The sequence below is a fragment of the Ciconia boyciana genome, chromosome 1 (genome assembly GCF_034638445.1).
Source record: "Ciconia boyciana chromosome 1, ASM3463844v1, whole genome shotgun sequence".
NCBI lineage: Eukaryota > Metazoa > Chordata > Aves > Ciconiiformes > Ciconiidae > Ciconia > Ciconia boyciana.
This window is the reverse complement of record NC_132934.1, coordinates 28551000-28578898: the sequence shown is the minus strand read 5'-3', so window position 1 is coordinate 28578898 and position 27899 is coordinate 28551000. Positions and strand designations below refer to the sequence as shown.

At 40.1% G+C, this 27899-nt stretch overlaps 1 protein-coding gene and 1 long non-coding RNA gene across 12 annotated transcripts in view; one reads left to right on the top strand and one right to left on the bottom strand.

The window, feature by feature from the left end:
• The window catches only part of MET (MET proto-oncogene, receptor tyrosine kinase), a 136034-nt gene extending 108633 nt beyond the window's left edge, over positions 1–27401 (top strand). For 7 of the 9 annotated variants that reach the window (XM_072861458.1, XM_072861494.1, XM_072861504.1 and 4 more), the window contains 11 exons: positions 5216–5434; positions 10472–10618; positions 12659–12815; positions 13634–13774; positions 16191–16421; positions 18604–18684; positions 19300–19481; positions 21073–21182; positions 23730–23895; positions 24791–24927; positions 25065–27401. In XM_072861458.1, the coding sequence (XP_072717559.1) occupies positions 5216–5434; positions 10472–10618; positions 12659–12815; positions 13634–13774; positions 16191–16421; positions 18604–18684; positions 19300–19481; positions 21073–21182; positions 23730–23895; positions 24791–24927; positions 25065–25275 (1782 nt within the window). In that variant the 3' untranslated portion in view covers positions 25276–27401. The remainder of the gene's footprint in view (positions 1–5215; positions 5435–10471; positions 10619–12658; positions 12816–13633; positions 13775–16190; positions 16422–18603; positions 18685–19299; positions 19482–21072; positions 21183–23729; positions 23896–24790; positions 24928–25064) is intronic. The other 2 variants (XM_072861466.1, XM_072861475.1) reach the window with 2 other exon arrangements.
• The window catches only part of LOC140651720 (uncharacterized), a 31755-nt gene continuing 22632 nt past the window's right edge, over positions 18777–27899 (bottom strand). For all 3 annotated transcript variants that reach the window (XR_012042481.1, XR_012042483.1, XR_012042482.1), the window contains 3 exons: positions 22688–22768; positions 20539–21554; positions 18777–20348 (listed from right to left, as the gene is read on the bottom strand). This is a non-coding gene — a long non-coding RNA (uncharacterized lncRNA). The remainder of the gene's footprint in view (positions 20349–20538; positions 21555–22687; positions 22769–27899) is intronic.

The following is a 27899-nucleotide window of genomic DNA, read 5'->3' as shown; positions in this document are numbered from 1 at the left end:
ACACTAGTTGTGTTTATATTACATTCTATGTTAACACTATCAAAATAATACATTTTGCCTTCTTGAAATTCGGTATTTCAACGAATGAAAAAAATGTTCTAGAGTTATTGAACCATGTTTCAATACTTGCAATATGTTTCTTTTTTAATTTCTATTTCATGAGTTCTTTTGACCATTTGTTCTGACTAGGAACAAAAAATGTGAATTTAGGCAGTGCTGCATAAATTCCCAACAGCTCTAGATAATGCATAAGGATACACAAACCCTCTCACTTCTGCTCATACGTCCAGTTCCTGTGTGGGGTGCACAAGGAGGGAAGCAGCTCATTCCTTCCTTTCACTTTGCATTGTGCTTGTAAAAAAGCTTTGCACAGTTTGGAATGGTGTTTGATCACGAGCCTGTTTACAAAATAAGTGTCTTCTAACCTCTGCTAGATGAAGTCATGCTAGATGATTCTTCTGCTTTTGAAGCACTTGAGGCCAATATTTTCTCTTTGAAAACCTGTACTTCGCATTGATTCCCCTATAGTGAACAAGTGGTCATTCGGGGATCCTTTGCTGTAGCATTTTTAATATTCCATCCATTAACTACTTTGGATGTATATTCCCACTGCTTAATCTCTTCTAACCATGAATCTCCCAATATATGCAAGGTTGAAAAATTAGAGAGAAGCACCTTTTAATGCATGACCTTCAACAACTGACCCTGTAGCTATACAAGATCATCTCTTTCCACAGACTTTTAATTATCTCTTCAGTAAGTAGTCTCTTGAATGATCTTTAGCATTTCTTAATTGCTCCCTGCTAGCTGCCATTTCCTGCTGTATTACAGGAGAATTTCAAAATACCGTTCAGTTCCTTCAATGTTTACAAGTCCGTGAACAATCCATACTCATAATATTCATCAAAATGCCTAGAATTCACCTGCGAGTGTCTTCATTAGATGTATTAAATAATGATAGAAGACATTCCCTGGAAACTGTGGATGGTGAGCATGTGATTATTGAAAATATTCCTGACTACCTATCCGAAGACACTCAGGGTTGGAGTCTCTATCTGTGTTGACTCTGTGGCATAAAGCTGTCACAGAAGCCCAGAAAAGAGTTTCCCTCACAAATGGAAACCATTGACCTTTCTTTCTGTGCCAAATCTGCATCTCATGCACATCCCTGGCAAGGAAAGAGTGAAGCAGAAACCTGCAGGTGTCAGGGAAAAGCCCACGCTGTGAAATCACCGGGGTGTCAGGGATGTGGTGCTAGCAGGTACTTTGACCATGCCAAGCCCAGGGAGGAATTTAAACTCCCAGACAATATTGGTCGTGTTGTGCAAAGGGCTGGCTCTCAGACCCAGGAGCAAGAGAGGTTTTACTCTACCTTCTGGTCCAATGATCTGATAGACTGGAAGTATCATCTCCCATGCCTTCATCCAAGAAGACAACTAGAATAAAAATGCTACTGACCCATTAGGGCCATTCATTGCACTAACTGAAATGGCAGCAAAAGCCAATGAGTTTTCTGAAAAATCTTCAAGTTACCCTGCCTGAGTGTCACTGCTCAGTTTCTCACCTACACAGAAAAGCCTTCTGAATAGGCTTTCCTCAAGCTGGACCTGAATTCTCATCTCTTCATATTGAGAAATCACCCTTTGGCAAAGACGGTTGGAGAGTCTCCTGGTCTGTCTTTAACCTCATTCATCTTTCATTCCTCACTGGAACTCCAAAAGTTTACTTTTTATGAAAGGACAAATTGGCCCTTTTCTCCCTTCTGACTGCTACAGATCCTGTAATACACATCCAACTGCCCCTCTCTTATCTGGGTCAGCTGCTGGGAGACCTCTGGAGCTCAGAGATCCTCCCTCATACTTTTCCTGTTGTTCTATCAGATGAAAAAAAATTGAATTGGGCACTGAAGTTCAGATTCTGTAGGTCAGGTTTGAATTAATTGCCTCAAGGGTCATATTTTACAAATGAAACAAGAATACATACCTTTAAGTGATGAGTCATATGCATTGTGCAATGGATTATTATTCCCTTTGGGGTATAGTATTTACTTATGCTTGTGAAATGCACCATAATTTCTACATCTTTTCTTCCTTATTGTCTTCAGATGTAGATTATAGTCACAAGAATAATGTAGGCTTAGCTTTTAAAGTGAATGTACTTTAAAGCCTAATTAAATAAAAGTTAAAGGTGCTGGGTGATAGGCAGTATCTTAATTGAGAAGGCAATAGATTGAATTAGAGTTTTTTTCTTATAGATCCTCAATCCAATATTCCTTGAAAACTAAACCGTCATATTCTTCAATTGCTAAAACCAATTTCAAGGTAAAAATGTCATGTCAAATCATGTACCAATAAGGGCATTGCAAATAGGATTTTTCTTGACCTTACCAATCAGTCACATTGCATCCCCTCCAAAGAGTATTATTAGATTTTTATCATTTTCTGAGAGCTTCTTCTTCAGAGACCAGCCTGATAAAGTAAAGTATCTGATTCTAATAGATAGCCACAAACAAAGTTATGAATACCACTGCTATTCATTTAAGGGACATCACTACTCTACAGTAGATAAAAAGTCTAATGAATTTACATTAATCAAATAAATATAATGATTACCTGGGACATTTTTGGTTTTATAATTGTATATATTTTAGTAATCCCTTTTTAGAATCGACACAATATGATAGATATCTTTACGATTATTCATATATCATGGAAAAGTATGGCTTGATCATACATTATACTAACGATGTATCTTATTATTACCATACTGATTCGAATGAATTTCTAGATCCATGTGATATAACAAAGCCTGAGATATGGTAAATGGTGTATAACAAGGTATTCAAAAGAGGAAGAACAGTCTGATACTGTAAGCAAATGGAGTGAAATTCTGCCTTGTCTTGTGTCACACAGATTATCTTGTTGTCATGGGGGATGCACAAATATTTCTGTATTTGTGCTAAGAATCTAAATGGGCTGTTAGTTACACAGGTTCAAGTCCCATTAGCATCACTGAGAGCTGCACCAAGTTATTTAACTGAGTGCCGAACTCACAGCTCACAGACTTGTAACCCTTGTAGTAGAGCTCTAAAACTCTAGTGCTCAGTTTCAGAGCGTTGAAAATGTTTCCCTTGGCAGATTCAAGATTTCACAATATTATGCACAGAAACATGAATTGCTGTGGTGATAGGAAAAAGTGCTGATTTGTAGATAGCTAATTTAATCCCACTTTTCAAGCTAATGTGAGTATATAACTGATATAGCTTGAATGGTTATGTCACTGATTTGAAACAGCAAAATTACATTGCATTAATTTAGCATATTAGAGACAAATGTAAACTAATTTCACAGCTCCTTCAGGCAGCATTTTATAATGAGAACCTATTTAATTTGAAAAACAAAACAGAAAAATATATTTTTTTTGGCCTTCTCTAGATGCGCAAAGGTATTCAACAGCACTGTTGGTTTTCCAGGGTAATTTCTTGTAGAACAAATGTAAGATTTATGATGACTAGGAGCTAAGCTCCATTCTTACCAGACCACATGTCAGTCACTCTATTTATAAAAAAAAAAGTGTAATCTCTGCTGTCAGGGCACAGTGTACAGGGAACTACTTACAGAAGGTTTATACAGTTGGAAAAGGAATACTTCTGTGGAGCTGAAGCAACTCTGTGCCAGAAGTCCTTCAACCATATCCATGGTAGGCAGCATGAAAGGGAGGCACAGTGAAGGGAGTACACGATACAGTCACAAACAAGCCACTCTGCGGTTTGCATGATGCTGCCCAGCACCCACCAAGCCTCCCATCAATGCTTGTAGATGTGCTGTTGACATTATAATCAAATTAGTCATGTAGAAACCTTCACAGTCAAGAGAGAGAGGTTGACCCTTCTAGAGCGCCGTTAATCTAATTAAAGCTGTTGTCTAAAATGGATCAGATGAATCCCACTCTAGGTGAGCCTGTTTCCCTCTGTTGACTATAAAGGCAGTTTAGACAACTAACTCTAATGCAGGTGTCTGGATGCAGGCTGGATGAATCCCATCTGCAAGGATTCATATTATCCCTGCAAACTGTCTAAACTCAACTTCAGATCAGGCTGCCTGCAAATCCCCGCTGTCCTTGCTTGCAACACAGCAATCCTTTTAGGAAGCACCTGGATCTGTCTTGTCTGTCTCATGAGTCCTGTGTCAAGGCGGTGTGGGATAGAGGAAGGGACCCTGGCCAGACATTTCACACTGGATCGCACCCCCACAGCACAAAGCATGCTCTGGAAGGTCTTCTGGAGTGTAGGGTGCACCAGCAGCTTTCCCCCAGGAAGCACCTCCAGAGCAGGCCCTCACGAGGAATAACGGCAGAGAGAGGGGCAAATGTGGCTTTGTGCCTGTTGTCAGGCAGATCCTGCACTGCAGTGAGGGGCAAACATCTCATCCCCGCTGGTCCAAGGAGATACAGCGTGAAGCACGTCCCGCAGTCAACACTCCCAGGAGGGACTTGCATGACACCTGTGTACCTAAGCACCAAATGCTGCACGTCTAGGGCCTTGCACATACATTTTTAGAAAGAAGATACACTTTGCTGAGCTTTTGTGGCCCAGAATCCCATAGTGGCTTTGGCTTTAAAGTGCTTTCTCACAGCATCCGTAGTGCCTCTCTGGAAACATGGTGGCTTAGCTACGCTGTGGATAAGTGGTGCTTTACTTTTGTTTTCCACTATTTCAGTCAGATTCATTGGCCCTATTTTTACCTTCGCCTCTGGTCCCTTGCTATTGCTTTGGTAGTATAAAAGGAAGAGAAATCCATGCGGCAGTCATGGTGGCATAAGCTGGATAAACTGAATTATGGCTGCTTTGTGTCCCAGTACAGCTCAGTACATCAGGATAGCCTCCTGATGGTCCTTGGCTTTGGAAATAATTTTCCATTAATTATCTGCAAAATATTTACTTTAAAAGTGCTGTGAACAATCAGGCCAGGAAGCTTGTTTACTTGAACATTTCCTCAACAAGAGTGCAAACACCATTGACATGAAGTTTTTATACTTTTCTCCCAGCTCCAAATAAACGATGTGTAGCACTGATCAGGATTTTGCTTTGGTTAAAGAACAAGACCTCTGGTGTTTATTTTTTCAATATATGTGTATTGTTCAAGAACAGTTATGTTCATGAGTGACTTCCTATGCACGTACTTACTCCAATTACCTCTTTCTTTCTTTCTTATAGGCATGTAGCCACCGCTCTAGCTCAGAGATAATCTGCTGTACAACTCCTTCACTGAAAGCCTTCAATCTTCAAACACCCTTTGCAACCAAAGTGTTCTTTATTTTTGATGGTGTCAGCTCTTTGTACTTTGATTTTCATTATGTAAATAATCCTGTATTTAAGCATTTTGAAAAGCCAGTGTTCATCTCAAGAGGCAACCAAAATGTTCTGGAAATTAAGGTACGAAATGTTTAAATACATTTTTCAATTATTCGCAAGCGCAAATCAGCAGTGTAGCATGGAACAGACATTTTGATGAAATAAAGGAAGCCCCAAGGAAGCAAGGGCAGAGAGAGCAGTGTGTTCAGTACTGCATTCACCCGAGCCCCCAGCTGTCACAACTTAAAAGATGCAGAGCTGAAAACCGATGTACCAGGGTGGTTGTTGGCATCAGGTGGGGTGGGAGAGGGGCTTTCCTCATCCTCGTGGGAGGACCACACTGCGTCAGCTTCCAATTGCGATGAGCTGCGTCACCAGTTCAGGATTAAACATGGCCAGCAGCCCAGAGCCTGAAGTGTGTGGTCTGCGCGCGAGTCCCGGCTCTTATGATCATGTGGTTTTGTGTCCTTCCTCACAAAAGATATGGAGTTGCCTTTAGAAAGTGGCCTAGTGGCTTTGGCCCTCTAGAGCTGAAGGAAACTCTGGCCTCTGCACCAAGTCACTCATGAGGATCAGTCACCACTGTAGCCTAAATATTTACGGATCCATGAAAAATGCAAAGTTGATGCTGAGTGCCTGTTAAAAGAGCACTGAGAATAGCCTACACAGCACTGAGAAACATCTCTTAGGAATTCGGGCCCCTCACAGGCACAGACTGCTCTCTACTAGAGTGCTGCAGAGAAAGTTAAATCCATTTTGCGAGAGACCAATTTCTTGAAATCTAGTGCTTTTCTGAGTTACAGTATCAAATAGAAACAGTATAAATACAGGCATTTCTAATTTACGATGAATGTCTATGAAAATGCATTATCATGTACATGTAATTTATATAGAATATCTATAATTTATATAGAATATAATCTATAAAAAATGCTTTACAGAAAAGAATCAGCCTTAATGCTGTGGTCATCTCTTTGTGTAGCTGTTCCATAGCTCTGTAAGCCAAAACTCTTTTCCCCTATGACAGCCATGAAATCTGGAAGCCCTGAGGTCTTTGACTCCAAGATGGGCCAGTGGGCCAGCACCTGAGCTGCAGGAAATCAGAGGGAGTTATCTTCGAGCCTCTGTCAGCCATGCTGGGTTCCAGTCAAACTCTCTGAATATTGATCTGTCTCCACAAAGTGTTTTGGGAAAATTCCAAAGAATAATCAGTCTGATTTTTATTTTTTTGTTTAGTTTTTCTACTTGGAACTTGTGGCCATACAAACACCCCTTCCTCAATGCAGAGCAATTCTCCTATTCAGTTATGGAGAAACGCTAGAAAGAATTCTGGTGTGCGGGTCAACAGAGAGCTGGGAATATATAGCTGCTACATGGCTCAGTGCCTCTGTGCAGTGACAGCAGTGTTTTCCAGTATTTTCCAGGTCATGCATATCAACCAGTTGGAAAGAAGACTAATTTGAGAAGAATCATAGAATAACTTAGATTGCAAGGAATCTCTAGAGGTCTTTGTAGTCTAACTCCCTTGCTCAAAACAGGGCTAAGTTAAAAATTAGGTCAAGTTGCCTATGGCCTTGTCTAGATGAGTTTTGAAAATCTCCAAGAGTGGAGATTTTACAGCTTTAAAAACCCCAGCTCCACTAGCCCTGCATTGTGCATCCTGTGCTTCAGCTCCCTTCCTAGCTCAGTGGCCTTCTGCTGTACTTCATCCAGTTGTCAGTACCCCTCTTGTTCTGTGGGGTTCAAAACTTGACACAGTTCTCCAGGTGTGGCCTCACAAGTGCTGAGCAGAGGAGAACAATCACTTTCAATCTACTGGCTTTGCTGCTGCTAAAGTATGTGCTGAGCCTTCATCACTACAATGGCACACTGCTGTCTCATTTCACCTTGTGGTCCAGTATAGCAGTCATTTTCCTAAATTTGATGTCATCTGAAAGCGCAAGGACAGTGCATCCTGTCCCTTTGTCCCAGTTGTCAGTGAAGATTTTAAGCAGTATTGGTCCCAGTATTAGCCATTGACAAATGCCCCATGTTAGACTTCTACGATTTGAGCTGATGGCCAGTCAGTCTTTCACCCACCTTATAGTCCATCCGTCCAGTCCCTATCATCCCAATTTGTTTCCATTGCTAGGAGAGATTGTGTTGCAAACCTTGCTAAAATCAAGGTAAATGTTGTCCAGTGCTCTCCCTTCATCTACAGAGCCAGTCATCTCTGCATAGAAGGCAATCAGGCTGCTCAGGCAAAATCCACCCTTGGGAAACCTGTGCTGGCTGTTCCCAATCATGTTCTTGTCCTTGCTGTGCCTGGAAATGCTTCCACGAGGACTTGCTCCATAATATTCCCAGAGACTGAGGGTTAAAAATTAGTTGTTTTTTTAACTCTCTTCTTTCTTTTACGAACCTTTTATTCTCCCTGAAGGAGAAGTCTCTAGTGCTGTTTATCGCTGGGAAGAAGCCATTCAGATGAGAAAGGCTGGCTGAGGACTGTTCCACTGACAACTGACCAAAGTCACAATTTTGTAGTATTGATGTCACCTGTAGTCATGGCACCCAAGGCAGATGTATACCTAAGCATTATGCTCTGGTTATTTCCCAGCAACCAACTGGAGAATAACATTAGTGAAAGCTGGTCTCCTAGAACAAAGCATGAACAAGCACCAATTTAACATCTTCCTCTAAATAGAATTAGTTATAGTGGGATGCTTCTATCAAAACACTGAGGCGACTTTCAGAAATTATAGTCGGGAGCCAAAAGATCATTACAAGCCATATTGGCAACACTTTTCCCTCATCCCGTACCCGCATTCAAAAATACAGGCACATAAGTTTACATGCCTCATGGTCATATTTTGTGCAGTAATTAAGCAAGCTCAGCATGAAATTAAATGGCAGCTTGCTTCAGTGAACAGTCTGTTCTACCAAACCAAAGTTCTTTTATCTTTTTCTTAATTAGTTTCAGAGGGGCGGAGGGAGCTTTTATCACAAGTTTTTCAATCAGACTAATCTAGTGTGTCATTTGGCTTTCATCAAATGATGGTGGGTAGCAATTGAAAGGTTCTGTTTGGTTTCCCCTGATGACCATAAGATGTTTTTGTAAGAAAATGTTACACACAAGAAAACATTAAGTCTTCTATCTAAAACACAGTCAGGGCACTGTGTGCCACAAATGCCAGCCCTTCTTCTCTTCAGTGCCAGCCCTTTTGTCTTCCACACTACCAAGCCTCGCAAGGTCCGACATCATCACTCTCTTCCTCTGCCAAGTATGTGGCTCTTTGGAGTCTCTCAGTGCCCACCATGCCCCAGTCAGAGGGGTCATGGCAGAGTGGCTGGAGGCACTTCTCTGCTTCGACACCGTGAAGACACCACTTCAGAAGTGCGCTTGTCTCCCACGAACACAGAAAGCTCTCGGGGGAGGAGAAATTCTGGTGATTCGCTGTTGGGGATGACCAAAGACCTGAGTCTGCTCAGGAGGACAGAGTCTACTTGCTGCCTCCCGCAGGAGCCACCTGCAAGCTGGCCTGCTGACAGCCTAGTGTGTCCTAGCTGTGAAAAAAAACCAACAAATAAATAAGGAAGGAAACAGCTTCTTACGTCAGTCTGCCCAGAAGGCCTGGACTGGTCTGGGATTGTGCTTGTGCACCAAGCTGGCACGGGGACTCTGTGTGTCCTTCCAGAGGAGGCCTAGGAATGGGCCACTAGGTGACTGAGTTGTATTTATAAATAGAAATCTTCCACTAAAGAAATAAGTAGCACAATTGTCATTTCATGTTACACATCACATCTGAGATCTTGGCTGTCATCTGGCACATCTGCCCTAAAACTAAGAGTATGACAAGACATACCAAATTGTCTATTCCTAAGCCAGTACAACACATTCTTTATGAGACAATCTTAAGAAACTCTTCTTGTCTATTTATAGGTCACTCTATTTTCAATCTTCTTCCACATCGCATAGAAAATTATGTTTTTCTCAATGTCGGGTCCAAGAGAGTGCAATATGGAAACCCTGGTATTTCTGAGCAAGCTGAAATGGAAGCTGTGCAGCTGCAGTAACTCTTCATTCTTCCCAAGTCAACTCGCTCTGCTTAGGAACCTCACAAATTCTTCTGACACCAACCTCAAAATTTCCACACCTTGGTTTGTGGTCCTTCTACTGCTTCTAGACCTTCACGCAAATTATTCCCATCTCTCTAAAGTTTTTTTGCCCCTCAGAATAGGATTCTTGTTTTCTTCCCAGTGTATGAGGCCTCATAGCAGTGTCAGCCATGACACCTTCCTCCCTTCTCATGAGAAACTCCCAGATCCAGCCCACATAAATAGCCTGTATTAGTGTTACTCCCCGTCCTCCCTTCTGCCCTTTTACTCCTGATTAATATGCCTGTTCTCTCAGCTTATCCTAAGCTGGGCTATACACAGGGTACAGCAGCTTCTTAAATACTGATGCCCTCCTCAGCACAAAAGATCCTGAACTTGGCCTTTGGACACTACTATCACAATACCAGAAGGAATAATATTTCATCCAAGTCTGGGATGTGAAAGCAGGTTCTCTGAGTAGGGATTGCACTTTTCATGCTGTCATCTTTAGCAGGGTTTTTTCCTCTTTGGTCTGTGGAATGTGATTTTGTAACAGATTTGTGCATTTTTATGATTATAATTAATTAGTTCTTTTTTGAAAGCTTCACTCCTGCTACTATAACCACTTGCAAAACAAAATGTTTGAGATGCCTTTAGTTTGTGGATAATATAATGCCAGTTTTGTATAAACAAGAAGGTCACATAATGCTTCCTTTCTTGTGCAAATTATGCAAAAATCTAAACAGGACCGACAGAATTTATCCCTTGGACATTTACATTTTTAGAAGTCTGTATGGGCTGTATGACTATTAGTGACAGCAGATATTATCCGTAAAATTTATCATCCCCCTCTGGCCTGTCTGTCAAACTCCCATTTACATGAAAAACTTGATACATGCATATTGACAGGGCAATGTAAATTTACATTAGTCTTTTATTTCACAATTGTTTTTCCGTTAAAAACATTTTCCAAGGTAATAAAAGGACTTCTCCTTAACTTTTATGAGATGGTTATGTAATATGAAATTGATTTTTTTTTCCAAGGGAAATTATATTGATTCAGAAGCTGTTAAAGGAGAGGTGCTAAAAGTTGGAAATAAAAGCTGCGAAAACCTCCTCCTGCAGTCGGAATCAATTCTGTGTACAGTTCCCAGCGATCTCCTGAAATCCAACAGCGAGCTAAATATAGAGGTGAGGCAGCTACACCACACATGAGATATTAATGCCATTTTTATTATCATTCCCAATGTCACTATTGAACCTATAAACTTTAAATTTAAGCCTAAGCCTCTGTTTACAGATATATCTCTATCGCTGTTTGTTGGGATGGAAATTCAAATAATATTGACTATTTTAAAAGAAATATTATCAGTCATCATTGTTGTTATTACCTGTTTGTACAGAGACTTTCTGGAGCCTTAGGTGGCACAAAGCGGGACCTAAACTAAGCATAGAAATAAAATGATAGTTATTAATCCAAACACAAGAGGAAACATATGGGGAAGAATGGGAAGTTATAATGGAGTAGGTTTACTTTGGAGCTCACAAGTCCTTTTTTCAGCAAAAAATTCTGCTGCAGTCAATAGGATCAGATCCTTTCTGAAAAAAATTTTTGTCTGCTTTTTATAATTTCCTTTCAATTATTTTTGTAAGATGCAGACACTTAGGACAAATGTTTGAGTTCTAAAATTATTGTTCTAAAGGTGGTCTCACTAGAGTCATTCAGAGTGCTACTGCACATTTAAATTGTAGACAGTTTTGACCTACTGATTCCTAGAATAAGACACAAATCTTTCAGTATCTTTCTATTTTTTTAAATGTAAAAAAAGGAAAATCACAAGGGAAGGGAATTACCTTTAAACTATGAAATTGGATGATCATGGACTCTGATTCACTGAAAACAGTGGAAACTTTGCCAGTCATGTAAGTGTGACTAGGATCAAAGTCTATGCAAGCTCTTTGGAGCAGGGACCATCTGTTTTTTCTATGTCTTTATGGCATTCATCTTAGTAGGATCCTGGGCCATGAATGGTATTTCCTATGTGCTACTGCAATCTAAGTAACTAGTAACAACTAGTTTTCTTTATTGATACAGTAAATATTAATTTATTTTAATATTAATTTACTGTGAAAAGTACAAATTACATTTCTTGGATGTATCAGGCAAACTACAAAATTAGATGCAGCTCTCCTTTTGGCAAATCTGTTTCCCAGACCTGTAAATGCCTAGTTTCATATAATACTTGTGCATATGTTGCATTCTGTACCTGTTCGTATTTTTACATATGCAACGGGACTGGCACTACATTCAATCAGTTCTACTATGTGATATTTCCTTAACCTCTAAGAAACAGATATGCGTGACATGTATTTCTTATGTAGAAAAGAACACAACATAAAGGGGTTAAATAAGGTTTCTGCTTGTTTACTGGCAAGGAGCCTCAGAAATTGCAGTCTGCCCAGCGAAGAAGAAAATTTGCTCTTTTGACGGGCAAATCCATCATTACAGTACCCAGAGGAATGAATTCCACAGGAGGAAGAGAAAAGATGGCCAAATGCATTCCAACTGACTGAGCTAGTGCTGTGTGACCTAAAACAGTTTTTCCCTGTTAGCTGCTTAGTGTTTGTTTGGTTGTTGATTTTTGGGGTTGTTTTTTTGTTTTGTTTTGTTTCTTTAAACTGTCGACAAGCTAGAAGCTGGCAAGGGACCCGCTCACGTGACCTTGGGAACTAAAATGCAGGCATGCTGTCAACAGAGAGAGAGTTTGATGTTACTGCGTATTTATGCCAGAGAAGGACACATATTAAAGACATTTGGGCTAGGTTTTTTTAACATATGTCTCAGCCCATATATCCATAGGCCCATACATTTCCCCGCCCCATTTGAGTAGAAGTATGAATTTAGCATTTTGAATTAACATCTGGTAGCAGTGGGATCCCATTATCCAGACTGCGTGTGTGAGTGCGTGCCGTGTGTGTGGTGTAGCACATACATAGCTGTGTCACTACCAGAGCTCTTGAAGGCATGTAATGAATCATAAAAATGTAGATCTGCTTTTGTGTACACCAATATAATAATTTCTCCACTCCCAGTGTCTTATCGCAGTACAGCATCACAAAATCAAGATTTAATACATATGGGACATATTGGCTCATACTTTAGTACTAATAATCTACTTCTTACTTGTCTTTTGAAATTATCACACTATTTTTTTTCTTTGTTTTTTTCAGTGGAGGCAAGAAGTTTTGTCAACAGTTATAGGAAAAGTGCTGATCCGGCAAGATCAGAATTTCACGGGACTAATTGCTGGAGTTGTTTCAACATCAGTTTTAATTTTGATCTTTTTGGTGTTTTTCCTCTGGAGAAGGAAGAAGAAACAAATTAAAGGTCCATCATAGTTAATTCCATCAAATAACTCCATTACTATATCTTAGATTTTAAAAACTGACATCAATTTATGCTTTGCTTAACTGCCATGCAATGCCCTGTTGTAACCTGTCAGCAGACGTTGCACAATTAAGTAAGTCCAATGTTTAGTTACATTTCAGCCCTTGGCTCTTGCCTGAGCTGGGTGAAGGGCCACACTATGCCTAAAGGAGAAGGATCTGGGAGGAACTCTGAGCTATTAGGAAAATTTAGTAACCTCTTCCCCAATCAGCCTTGGAAGAGGGGACAAGTAAATGACATGTGTGGAATCACGAGTACTTCAGCTTCATCCAGTTGTGTTGTAGTCCTCCAGGCTGTGCCTAGGTTGTGCAAGACACAGAGTGCTGCGGTGTCCTGGTCTCCTGTTCACCCAAATCAAGAACTTGGTCAGAGTGTGCCTCCTCTCTGGCCCCCATGTCTGGGTTTCCTTCCAGTGGGAACCATTGCACTACGCAAGGGGAAAGGAGGAGGGAAGCTAGTATATAGCCAGGTCTTGTTCTGATGTGATATCACAGACAGATCATGAAGCTGGCCCCAGAGGCTTCAAAGCTCTCTTGGATCTTCCACTGTGGCCAAGAGCAGGGCTTTAGCACAAGTTACAGCAAATCTTGTGCTGTTCAAGTAGCTGAAGTTCAGGTCCTGCGTGTGTCTGCCTCAGCAGCAACCTGACCCCCTTCCCAGCAGAGCAGAACACCTTAAACATAAATAAATATATAAATGAATGTTGGCACACAGTAAACATGAAGGTTTTCCAGTATTTCTTTCTCCTCCCTTTTCAGATCTGGGAAGTGACCTAGTGCGCTATGATGGCAGAGTGCACACTCCTCACCTGGACAGGCTGGTGAGCGCGAGGAGTGTAAGTCCAACGACAGAAATGGTTTCAAGTGAATCTGTAGACTACAGATCAACTTTTCTAGAAGGTACACCTCTATTATGAATCTGTATGGATGATACCATTTTATACATCTTGCTTTTCATGTCTTCAGATTATAGCTATTTTGATCAATATCTTAATTTCACTTTTTCATCTGGTTTGTCTGTGTCTCTGTTGCTTAGGACTTGCATGTGTTCACAGGTTTGCTATTTGAACTGAGCTTCTCAGGTGCTTCCCAAGATTAAGATGCAAAGGATTTTTATTTTTACTCAGGTTGGAGGAATATATAAAATACTATTAGTAGAAAATCACTGTAAGTATGCTCCACAATTAACTAGGAGCTGGTGGATATAATGATTTTGAGTTGTCATGAGGTTCATCACACCATGCACAAATCCACTCTGAAAAACTGATTTTAAGGATAGCATCAAGTGGTTGTAGGTTTAGTATGTCTCAGTGACTTCAGGCAGTCATTATAAAGCAGTTCTGTCAGCCCAACACGGGACATGAAGTTTAGTAAACTGATATTTCTTTTGTCTGTTCATGCATTTCCTACAAAATGGCATGTTGTATGATGCAGAAATGTTCATTTTAAAAATTACGCTAAAGGGATGTGAAAACTGTGACAGATTCAGTGGAGGTCCATGTGTGCTGGGATGCCAGTCTCAGAAAACACACTGTTTGCTTTCAGGGCTGGGGGCATGAGGGAAGAATAACCCTATGCTGAATACATTTTTGTGCCTTACAACACCATTTTAGAAGGGGTATTCTCCAGAAGAACACTCTGCTGCACTTATCATACCACTTTGGACTGAACATGTCCTTTAAGACGTGTGGAGCCCATGTTCTGTGATTAACATTAAAGAGTCTTTAACTATTAGGAGTTACCATATTATGATATTTGAGATTTCACAGGTATTTGTTAGTCTTGGTATAGACATAATCTTGTACTATTTCAGGTGCTGCTGTATACAACTCAAAAGAAATCACTCCAAATCCTTATTCCACCTTTGTAATTCCCAATCGCAGAGCTGTTTGAGAGCCAGGCCCGTTCCCAGCTTCCTTTATGATTCTTTAATTGCTGCCGCCAGCTCGCACAGGAAGTTTCTTGATTGAAAGATTCCCAAAGGAAAAGGAAACCCTGTGCCACTGCTTAGAAGGGAAAGTGGTACACGAGACAAAACTATGCAAAGATCCTTGGTGGAAGGTAAATCCGCAGTGGTCCTGGGGCCACTGTGCACTAGCAAAGCACAGCAGAGAGTGCATCAAAGGACATACATTCACTTAATGTTCCTGTAGGAATGTTCAATTACTGTCAAAGAATAAAATGACAGGAGCATTAGAACACATGCAGGTTTACATGTAGCAGCTGTAAAAATTATTTTGCAACCATGGCTAGAGTATTTTACTGTGATTATTAAATAGATATTTGCCCTTGGTAACACAGACATGGCTTTGTAAATGGAAGAGTTTGTATTTTTGCTTCTAGATAGAACAGCACTGAGGTTTTCTCAGCACCTAGAGTGATAACAGCACTATAGGAAAACATCCCAGGTTTTATACATAAATATATAAAGCATGTCTGTGCAACACCTTTTACTCTTTGTGATAAAATATCTGATAATTTCTGTTGTTACATTTATTCCCTTTTTTGCTTTTTGACCCTGGGCTAAATTCTGCTCATTCACTCCTCTGGAATCATTCCAGACTGAAATTGGTGTAAATTAAACTTAATTCCTTGATGCTATTACACCGAATACTAGAAAAAATTATTTTAAACAACAGCAATTTAAAATACCTGAACATGCTGTTGACAAAAATAATTTTCTCAAATAAATACTCCTTGCTTGACTGAAACATTTTAATTTCTGCTATTTTAAATCAGCTGGCTCATGTTATTTTCATGAGTAGCACCAACTGTATTATCTTCAGCAGTTACAGGATATGAATCACCTCTAGGCATTTCCCTGGCTGAATATTTACCATTGGATAAATATAGCTAGTCACCAGCAGCTTGGAAAGCTTCATGAAATGTAAAGTTCCCTTCCAAATCAGAACATGACAATAATAAAAGGTTTCATGTTTTTAATTGTTCACTACTTCCTCCTCCCATATCACTGTCATTTTTCCATTTACTCTTGTTACTCCCAATTACTAGAAATGCTATAACACACACTTGGCAAGAAGTGCCAAGGGTTCATTCCATCCCCTCAGAAAAGTGGAAGTTTTGCCATTTACTGTCATAAAAGTAGAGCTGAGACAAGTGCAAGTTTCTAGTGACACGGTTTTCCTGGAGTCTGGCAGATTAGCAATGCATACTTTCATTTTCCCTTTGTGACCAAAACTTCTGCAAAGCCAAGCCACTTACAAACTGATAAACCCTTGCTCACCAATGAAATAAAGCTCTTCGTTTTCCAAGGAGAAGTCTGAAAGGATTGTAATAGTTTCTGTTCATCTTGCAGATCAGTTTCCAAGCATGTCTCAGAATGGATCGTGCAGACCTGCCCAGTATCCTCACTCTGACCTCTCCCCAATTCTGTCTAGCGGAGACTCAGATTTAGCGAGTCCCCTTCTCCAAACTAATGTCCACATTGACATCAGTGCCTTAAACCCTGACCTGGTCAAAGAAGTGCAGCATGTGGTTATTGGTGCTGACAGCTTGATTGTGCATTTCAGCGAAGTAATAGGAAGAGGTGGGTACCACAGCTCTTACCTTGCAAACTGCTCTTCTTTTTGCACACCCATCTATTGTAAACCATCCTGATAAGGTGTCTACACAGAGGTTTTTCAAGCTTTTTACCTCTTACAGCACTGCTCAGGCAGATCCTCTGATCCACAAGGCTGCAGAGCAGGAGTAAGGCTGCCACAGAATATTGCACGAGCCTAAGACACATGCCTAAATGGCAGGGGATGCCGAGGCATGGACACCAGTGATCTTAAACTTGAAGCCTGAGAGCTGGTAGGATTGCTACGTGACACAGAAAACTCCTGCAGTCACTAGTGCATTCAGTAAAAGTCCCCATGGGCCAGGTGAAATGCACACACCTCTTTCCTCCGCAAGTTTCCTCCAGCTCTGAGGAATTCACTGTTTCCTCCTGCTGAAGGCTCTCCATTCCCCCTCATTCCTCTCCCATCCCAGCTGCAGCAATGCATAGCTCCTGATTCACTTCCCTTTATTTTTGCCCTTGGTATAGTGAGTTCCCTATTTTTCGGACTTTATCCCATCACCCCTATTCCTCTACATCTCTGTAAGCAGGCTCCCTCCTTCTTTCATAGCCCACACCAGTATTTCTCTTAGTGGCATTTATTAAAATCTGTACTATTGAGTACCTGTTAGTAACCCAAGTAGAAACTCAATTTTGCAGTTCTTCTACAGATTATACATGATAGGTCTCTTGTTGAGTATCAGAATACTGATAAAAATTTGGCTATAAATGATATTCCTAATGCCTCTTCTGCAGGAAAATAGCCACAAATCAAACAAACAGTCAGTGTGTTTCCTTTCCATGTATTACACTTCATCATCCCCAAAGCAAGGGTGGGCCTTTTTCTTTTCTTTCTTGTTTCAGAAAAGGCCAAGTAATTTCCTATTTTTTAAATGTTGAAAAATATCAGGAATGACACCTATATAATTAACTGTTTTTAATTTCTCCTCCATAACTAGAAATGGGCCAAACCCAAAAATATTTCAGACACACCCGATCCAAACTTTAGGATTTGTGCCCAGGCTCCAAACAGTCTGTGGTCTGATGGGATTTTAGTTGCTTTTATAAAACAAACTTCGTATTAATTTTACCCCAAGCCAAAATCAAAGCCAACTGGGCTCTCACCAGCACTTATGACTGGAACCTAGTAAAATTAATCAGATAGTCTTGTTCTCTCTGCAGAACTCACACTTGACAAAAACTGTTTTGCTTTCTAACTGCAAATATTAATATTTTAAAAGTACTCAGTAAACAGTACATCTGTGAAGGAAAGTCACCATTATATGCACATAATTTGATTTGGATAAATTAATGCACGTGCCTGGAGCTCAAAGTTCTCTGTTTCCCAAACAGGTCAACCTGACTTCTCATAGTTGGTTTTCCCGCTCCGCAGACTATCCCATTTGCTTGACAGGAAAGCACAGGATCAGGAAGGATTTCTGTGTCGCTGGCAGTTTATTTCACTGCTTAGACCATCAGCAAGAAGGCAAATTTCTCTTATCACCTTCTAGTGATATTTTGCACTAGGAACTAGGCCACAGAAGAGACCGTAGACTGCTGCCTAGTGATGTGGTCAGTCTGTGATTGGTAGAGCAACTCCCAAACCATTCATGGCCAATACACCACTTTTAACACTCAACATTTTCCATGGAATAGCAAGACCTGAGAGACTGTAAGCTCACAGTGACCCTCCTTATGCAACTTTCCACTGAAGATGCATCAAGGCTGTACAGTCCTGTGGACCACTTAGCATGGACTTGCAGACCACTGGGAACCACCGATCCAGTGGTCACATCAGCTCCTTCTAGTTGCTTCCCTGTGCCTTCCAGCGCCCTGCTTTGACATATATCTAACAGGAGAGCATGGTGGGAATGGGTTGACATGGTTTTTGTATGCATAGCCATTACAAGAATATGAAGCAGTTGTGGCACCAGCCTTGTCATTATTTATACTCTCCATCTAGGTCAAGAAATATCAATTATGCTGCACACAGAGTTTTCATTTTATGTAATGATCTTTATGTGTTAGTTATGAAGTATACATTACAAGTATTGGGAACTGGACAGAAATGGAGTGTGATCACTTTCTTAAATCATAATTGCGACTCAGTGGAAAATACCAGAAAGCTAATTTTACTTATTAAAGCTAACCTTGCTCATTTTTTACACAGGACATTTTGGGTGTGTGTACCATGGGACATTGCTGGATAACGATGGCAGGAAAATTCATTGTGCTGTGAAGTCACTGAATAGTGAGTTACATGTTTAATAGTGAGACATTACCATAATTCCAAAGATAACCAGGGTGAACTAATTAATTACAGTGAAGTGTACTTTCACAAATAAAGATTCTTAGTTGCAGCTGGATCAGATTTATCTCTGGAGCAATTCAAATTACTTTAGATTACCACGAGGCATTGGTATATATTTGTGCATCAAATTAAATGCCCATGTATTTCCTTTACAAAGAAAAGGACAGAAGAAAATGAGGGAAAGGCAGTGTCATTTTTTTATTCTACTGACTACTGAAGATTTGGTTTTGGAAGTTAAATTGCTAGAGTGGGCAAAGCTGCTGGAAAAACAGGAAGAAACTATAACAACATTTATTAAAGGCTTTACTCAAGTATTGTTATTCAATTCTAAATAATTCATGATAAGAAAAGGAGAAACGGAATTAGTCACCAACAAACTGTATTTAGTCATTGTAAGAAAACCAATGCACATAACCTAGTTGTAATGTGGGAGGTGGGGATCATGTTTGTAGCTTCTCATTATCACTTTCTTGTGCAATGACGCGCTGTACAGAAATGAACTGTAGTTTGTTTGGTTTTTTTTAAATGCTTTCCTTTTATTACTGGATTTCTCAGGGATTACAGACCTGGAAGAAGTAGCTCAGTTTCTGAAAGAAGGAATAATCATGAAAGATTTCACTCATCCCAATGTTCTGTCGCTCCTGGGAATCTGTTTGCCCAACGAAGGCTCCCCCTTAGTCGTTCTTCCGTACATGAAACATGGAGATCTTCGAAACTTCATTAGAAATGAGACTCATGTAAGTACATGATGAGGTCTACAGAATGGTAATGCAAGTCTAGCCACGTCCCGCTCCAGCACCACAGGTTATAAGCTCTGATAATTTCATTACGTCTATAACTTGCTGCTTTTACTACACCTCAACCTTTAGCACTTGCTTAAGCTGGCACTGAGCCCGACCACAGCGCTGCCACTCCTTCCCTTCCCCCTCAAATTCCTCTCTAAAATGTTTCCCAGAAATTATCAGCAATAACTATTTCTCATTTCCCATCCATAAGCCTCTTTATAAACAAATGTGTTTATGAGATCTAAGTCAAGGGCCCCAACCATCTGCTGGTTTAAACTGGCATATCTCTGTTGACTTCAGCACAGCTCTGCCAGTCGTCACCATCTGCTCTTCCAACTTCTAGGTAAGCGATCTTCATGCCCAGCTAGAGAGTGTCACAGTCCCATTATTATCAATATTTTTTCTTCTTATCTTAAGAGATAAAACCAGCAATTGTTACACAAACTATGAGTACTTTCTTATCAGAGATTTTCCCAATTTTCATTGAAACACTGCAGATTTCTCAAATGTGCCTCACTGCTTTCTCTCAAGTATGAGACAACAAGTCTTGCCTCAGGTAGCATAAGCCTACTTTATACTGCAGTATTTCACCCATTTCACAGTGCTAGAACAATATAAAGTGACTTCTGAGCCAATGGGATTTCACCCCTGCCTCTATGGCAATCAACAATAGCCACTAAAATAATAAAAAAAAAAAAATGCATCTTGAAAAATTGTTGGGGAAGTTAAGCTTTCTGAGGTAGGGACATCTTCCCTTTTGAGCTTCTTTCATTCTACAAGCACCAGGGACCTTGTCTGTGAATAGTGCCATGGTCCTTCCTGAAATAAACAGAACAACGCCGCAGTTGAACAGGATTGTTCCACAGAAGACAATTATACAGGGCAATGGCAACAACACAAAAGTCTATCGGACCATACTATTACATAACAAGTCATGGTGTTGGATAAAAGAATTACAGGTTTATGTTTATATTTATTTCTATATTTAACATTTTTAGTAAGGTCTCACCTTGTAGACCAGCAGAAAGAGTTACCAATTATTGCGGAAAATCTTCCTCTGGTAACTGCTGAGGTCTCATTTGCCTTTTCCATGGTATCATATTGATGATAGCTTGCACTTATTTTGCCACAAATAGGACTCTCTCCTTTCTTGGTCATTTCCAGCTGGTGAGCTCCAAGTCCACAGTTAGCACCTTTTACAGAGTTACATGCTATTACTCTAAGTTCACAAATGTTAATTTTGTGCATCAGCTATGATGTTGAGGTTTCAGCATACTGTTCCACTTCCCAGCCCATGTCATGCTGCTTATGCTGCAAACTCCACTCTTCTGGAGTCTGTCAGTTGTTTTGATTTCTGAAAGTGTATTTCCTCACTGGAGGTAAGAATTTCACCTAAACTTACGCCAGTTTTACTACAAGCACCAACCTGTCTTGATCATTCTGGTGGCAAAATAGGTGTGTCAAAAACTGAGAGTCACAGCAAAACATAGTCTGCTCCTTGGGCTTCTGCATTCATTGTATCACAAATGTTTGTATTTTACAGAACCCAACAGTAAAAGATTTAATTGGATTTGGCCTTCAGGTTGCAAAAGGGATGAAATACCTTGCAAGCAAAAAGTTTGTCCATAGAGACTTGGCAGCAAGAAACTGTATGTAAGTACAAACATCTAATTCCAGCCATGCTATCACACTCTTTTGTGTAAGACAGTGAGATGAGGTAAATGAAAGTTTCCAGGATTCTCCTTTTTTAGTCAAAATAGGGTGGTTTTTTCATTGTTCCGTAATTATACTGATGTTTGTCTTGCATACCAATGAGCTACTTGGCTTGCTAAGGGCTCACTTCTTACACATAAGCTTTTTTTTGAGTGTGGGAAATAAGAAAAGCTGAGGTGAAAGTGTAGTCTCTCAAAATCATCGGTTAGAGCATTTAAAAGGCATCTCCTAAGGGAAGTTAAACTGCTGTTGTCTCAACTTGCTGTGCTTCCACCCAGCCTCTTCAGAAGCAGTACGTCTCTGCTGCCGCACCTAGCAGGAGGGAGAGGAACACAGGGGAACTTTGTGAGAAAAACAGGAACACAGAGAAACACCAGTGAGACTTATTGACAGTAATCTTTCATTACATGAGTATGAGCTTACTTTGGCTCAATTGTGCACACAAATTAACATTAAAAAATCAGAGCATGCAAAGAATCTTACTAGCGTCTGAGTAGCTAGACAGTCTAGTTCACACAAAGAGTAACTGATACAGGAGTTGCTGATACTATTATGCTGATTCATCACCTATGTTGTGAATTAATGAGGTACATGATTAAACGTTAGAGTTTATTTTTAGCACGTCATAATCTGGAAGTCTGGTTTCAAAAAAGTTATTCAGCTGTGACATCAGATTTCTTATTCTTTTTCGAAGGGTGCACACTCATGCAGCTGAACAGCCTCTGACGAAGAAAGTTTTCTTACAGCTTCTGTTTTTTTAAGGGAAGAAAAAAGCCACAAGCAACATGATTTTCAGGTTTCCTAAGAAGAAAGGAATTGGGTTACTGGATAGAAGTCCTGGTTCATGTAATCAGAGTCCAAATAGTGGCAACAGGACATTCCCTCTGGCCTACTGTCTCTTCCTCGGGTGAGGAGGGAACAGCTATCAGGATGTCTCACATTGCCAACTGAATGGCTGCTTTTGTACTTCTATATGGCTCAGCACTTCAGAGTCTGGAGAGCCGCTGCCACGAGAGGAACATGTAGGGTTGAAGACCCACATTCCCCAGTGGCCATCTGCAATCCGGCACTCAGAAGCACAGCCCGTGCCACAATAGCGATGTCCATCAGAAAGGAAACCAGGATGCAAATACAGTCCCCATGGACTCTTGACTCTATTCCACTATACTGGAAGAGGTGCAGGAAGCTGCTGTGGCATAAACTGTCCCCTGTTGACCCTTCAAAGTGCCCTCCTACTCCCTTCATTGGTATTGCTTTAGTTATTACATCAGTAAATACAGCAGATTGTTGTGTGCCATTCAGAGGGACTTCAATAGATCAGAGAGTTGTCCAGACAGAAACCTCAAAAATTCAAGACAGGGAAATGCCATGTGTAGAGGCTGAGAGAGACGGGATTGTTTAGCCTGGAGAAGGCTCAGGGGGATCTTATCCATGTGTATAAATACCTGATATGGTGGAGTAAAGAAGATGAAGCCAGATTCTTCTTAGTGGTGCCTAGGGACAGGCCAAGAGGCAGTGGGCACAAACTGAAATAGAGAAAATTGCATTTAAACATAGGAAGAAACACTTTTATTGTAAGGATGACTGAACACTAGCACAGGTTGCCCAGAGATGTTGTGGAGTCTCCATCCTTACAGATATTCAAAACCCAACTGGTCATGGTCCTGGGCAACCTGCAGTAGCTGACCCTGCTTTGAGTGGGGGAGGTGGTGGTGAACTAGGTGATCTTCAGAGGTCCCTTCCAACCTCACCCATTCTGTGATTCCGTGATTCTGTAAAGAAGCCCAGAAGCAGGTGTTTGCTATGGCTAGGTCTGCACATGCAATGAAGGATAGGCTTAAGCATGCCAACACCCATGCTCTATCTGTTTTCTGACAATTATACCGTTTATCAGGACAAACACCAAGCTTAGGAGGAGAAAAGCTAGGGAGATCTTCTGGTATGGGTGAGCTGTAACCTCAGCAGAACTTCCCTTATGCCACCATTCTTTGCCAGTACAGGTACAAAACACATCCTTAGTTACAGGACCTCTGTATGGGCAGTCACTGAGATAATGGTGGGTCCTTCCTTATCAAAATTGAGAGTGAATAGTAAAGGTGATGCCTTGACTTGGAAATAAAAATGAGAGGTTTCTAAGCATACGGAAGAAGAAACAGCTGTGGAAGAAATGATGTAGCACTCAATCAGGATGTATAGGCTATTAGCAAAAATCTTTTTATACAGAGCAATTGTTTTAAAAGAACCGTAATTCAAATTATATTATCAAAACAATATTAGTAATTTCCTGAGTTCATTCACTGTATTAAATGGGTGTCAAATATACTTTGCTGCACTTTTTGTTTCACTGTTACATTAGTTAATAAATCCAAGATAAAGTACTGCCTTCCAAAGTCACGGTCTCAAAAATGCAAGTCAGTCATTATAATCCACCATCACTGTAAATCTCGCCTGCTCAGCTGCAGATAATACTTTTTGTCATTTCTCTAGGTTGGATGAAAAATTCACTGTCAAGGTTGCTGATTTTGGTCTTGCTAGAGACGTCTATGATAAAGAATACTACAGCGTGCACAATAAAACAGGAGCTAAACTGCCAGTGAAATGGATGGCTTTAGAAAGTTTACAAACTCAGAAGTTCACAACAAAGTCAGATGTGGTAATGTACAAACATATTTGTATCACCTATTAATTTCTCTTACATTGCCTGAGGCATCTCTCTAGTATTTAATGAATGGACTAACTCCAAACCAAAACTTATACTTGAATCTAACTTTAGTTTACATAAGAATAAGAGACTGTTTCTACATCCAGAAAGGGTATTTGTCCCAATCACAAAGCAACAAACTGTTGACCTGATTATCTGTTACTGCTCAGGAAAGAATTAAGAGTTTAATCCCACTCCAAGGGAAACTAAGGACATTCCAAGAAGCCAAGAAGCCCCTATAGGAGGGGCTCTGGAAAGCTTTACAAAACAGGTTAACTTTGAGAACTATTAAATTTTACGAGTGTCAAAAAGTCTTTATTTGCTTTATAAATACTTACTGACTGCCTACAGCAATCTCAAGCATTACCTAGCCATTTATGAAGAAAAAATCGTAAGATGAAGTCATTAGTTGGCTGGATCACTTTGTATTTTAGCTCTCCTTTCAATCCAGATTCAAATTAGCCTGTGATGCACAGAATTTTCACCACATATATTCTCTTCAGTATGTATTTACACAGGGTTAGGCAGATCATCAGCTCACGTAAATTGGCAGAGCTCCATTAACCTCAAAAGAGGTCTGCCAATTTATACCAGCTAAGTAGCAGGCCTATAGGCTTTTATTTTCTTTCATTTACTTAGCTGAGTTTCTCTGGCTCTAATTTAAGTGGCTCCTCAAGTCCCTACAGCATTTATTAGCCCACTTAAAAGAAAGCTGAATGCAGTAAAATGACTTTTCAAAGTGAAAATCCATGCATTTGAATGCTTGAATCTGTCAAACCGTCTTCTAAAACTGGAATGTAAAGTCCTCCTACCCTATCACTTATTATTTATTTCTTTTTCTTCTTAGTGGTCCTTTGGTGTGTTGTTATGGGAACTTATGACAAGAGGGGCACCACCTTACCCTGATGTAAATTCTTTTGATATAACTGTTTACTTATTACAAGGACGAAGGCTGCTACAACCTGAATACTGCCCTGACCCACTGTAAGTAGTTTGCGAAGCCTTCTGCAAATGCTGCTCATTCTGACATTACAGTAAATGAGACAGTGGGAGGAAAGAGGGGGTTTTTTTTCCTTTTTACATGATTTCATAATTGAACACTTCTTTTATTTGAATGGCAGGTATGAAGTCATGCTGAAGTGCTGGCATCCAAAACCTGAGATGCGTCCAGCATTTTCTGAACTTGTTTCAAAAATATCAACAATCTTCTCCACTTTTATTGGGGAACACTACGTTCATGTCAATGCTACTTATGTCAACGTGAAATGCATCGCTCCCTATCCTTCTCTTTTATCATCACAAGACAACACAGACCTGGATGTTGACACATGACGGGTATGTCTGAAATAGAGGAAAATTCATTCTTAGTTGTATGAACAAAAAGCAAAATATTTTGTCCACTAGTTTTTACTGCCCGGTCTTTGTGAGAACACTGTTGCACATGTTTATGTTGTTGCCCAAGTTGCACTAGTACAAGGACATGATATCATATTGTTTAAGGCTATGGGATTCTATAAACCATCACAGTAATTTCCAAGTATTTGGACAACTGCATCAATTTACCAAATGGAAACGTTGTGTGCTACCAACCAGAGCTGGTTCCCACTAGCTCTCATTAATGTGTGCTCAGACCCAAGAACAAAGATTCATCATTAATGCCATGAAGGAGAAAGTAGAATACCAATCAGTACGGCTGGAAGGACTGTTAACTGTTGCATGTACATTAGGATAATGAGCAGTGCAGAAATGGTTTTCACACAAAAGGCTAAGACAAACAATGAGAGTTACAAGAGTTCAAAATGTATTTTCTTCCTGCACAGTCCAAACTTTGGATTTTTGCACTATATCAACACGGTTTCTTAGAACATAGACAGCCAGGAGAGCCAGCCTCGTGGTAAATGTCTTAACAGAAATCAACATCAAAAAACGGTGTGCAGTAAAATAAGTATGCCAGCCTTGCCAGTCCTCTGGTGTAGTCAGACGGTACATAAAATGAAGGGAAAATCATCTAGCTTAAAGCATTCCTAGTGTCAACTTTATTCCGACATTCAACCGCTTCTTTAACTAACAGCCTGTATCGACAGATCTCTTGCTGAAAAATGCAAAGCCTCCATTTCTTTCAATAACGAATTAACCACTCTGAGAATAAAAACTTGAAGGCATCCATATTAAATGCCAGGCTAATCCCGGGGATGTAGTAATATGGGCTGCATTATTCTAGAGGAAGAGGAGACAGGCAGGCTGGCAACCTTATGGAGCTGCTTTCTGGTGAGTCACATGGCAAGTAGCTGAAGCTCTGCCACCTACCCTTGGGCAGAGCTGCCGCCAAAGGTGAGAAAAGAACGGAGGCGTTGCAGCCAGCCCTGACCTAAAAAGACACTGCCATAGCAGGAATGTTGATAACTCTGTGCCAGCCCTAAATCAAAAGGAGAAACAGCTTTAGGCCCCCCCTAGCCTCTTCTTGGATCACACCACCCAGTGAATTATGATACCTATTTTTATTTCTGAATTCTGACCAGAAAAACAATTTTGAAAAGAGATAGTAAAGAAAACTTTCATTCATTAGAGAAGAGTACTATAGCTTTAGGGCAAGCATCACATGTCATTTCTGTTCCTGTGGAATTCTGTGCATACTACTGTATAGCTTGTTTAGTATAGGATAGAACTGGGTTTGTTGGTGTAAACACATAAAGTATTCTATTTTTATATTTAAAAAAAGTTTATTTTTAATGACATTTACAAAGTTTGGTTAGGCCACAAAATACTGCACTGTGAACATTTCAGAAAATGTATGTCAATGTACATGATTCATAAATTGTAGCAACCTTAAAAAAATACTGTGTAAATATTAAAAAGGAAAAGAACTGACTGTAAACACACTCCACCCTAAGTATAATATCTCCGTTGCTGCAAGCCAACCATTTTAAGATCTTCAAAGAGAGGTAGTGCTGATAAAGAACTGATATAAGGGAGACATATTGTTCTTGGGAGACAGTGTTATAAGTGAAAGATTTATAATGAGGGCAGAGTGTGTAGGCAAACTATGAGCAGATAATATTGTATTGTGTTTCATCACCACTTTCATTTCAGAAACGAACTTTCATGTCTGCTGAGAGCAATACTAATTGTAGATTGCTCAAGGACAAAAGGCTTTGCTGCAGGCAAAAAAAAAATCATCTCTATGGTTGTTAAAACAGCTAAGGAAGTTTATGACACATAGATTTGGAGAAGATACTCCAAAACTTGTACATACATGCTTGAGGAATGCTGCAATGTGAAACAGAGGACATTTTTACTATTTATGAACTTTTGCTTAATAAAGTTAATGTTGTGTCTGGGACACCTGTAAGAATATGTGATTCTGATAAAGATTTGATGTTAGTAAGTTCATATATCTGCAAAAGAGCTGAATGGTACTTATGTTTATAGTTGTTGTTATGACCTAATAAACATGTTATTAAAATGAATTATTGTAATACTTTATGCTCCGAGTGCTGTAATTACTGTTAACATTTGACTGTTAAGCTGATAAAGTCTGTATGCTTTTTCTGACTAACATGAGAAGAGCACCCTGTGGAACTGTGCAAGAGAGAGGAAACAACTCAGAAACATAAAAATATGGAGAGTGCACCAAAAAATGAAACACGCAGTTCATCAGCCTCCAACCCATTAACAGATCAGAGAAAGGTGCAGAATATTTGTCATGAACAACTATGGCATAGTCTGTGTGAATAGGAAGTCTCTTGCCTAACCACAGGCTGCACCCATGGAGAGCCTCAAAATCCTTCATGCACTTCAAGTTGGGGTGACATTTGAAGCTCAAAATTTGGGCATCGTAGAGTAGCTGCTTGGCCCAACAAGGATGCCAGCGCTTGTGTTTAGCGTCCAAGCTCCCTAATCAGTCATGATCCACAAGAAACTTCAAGCACCTGAACCTATGTCCCTCATGGTCATCC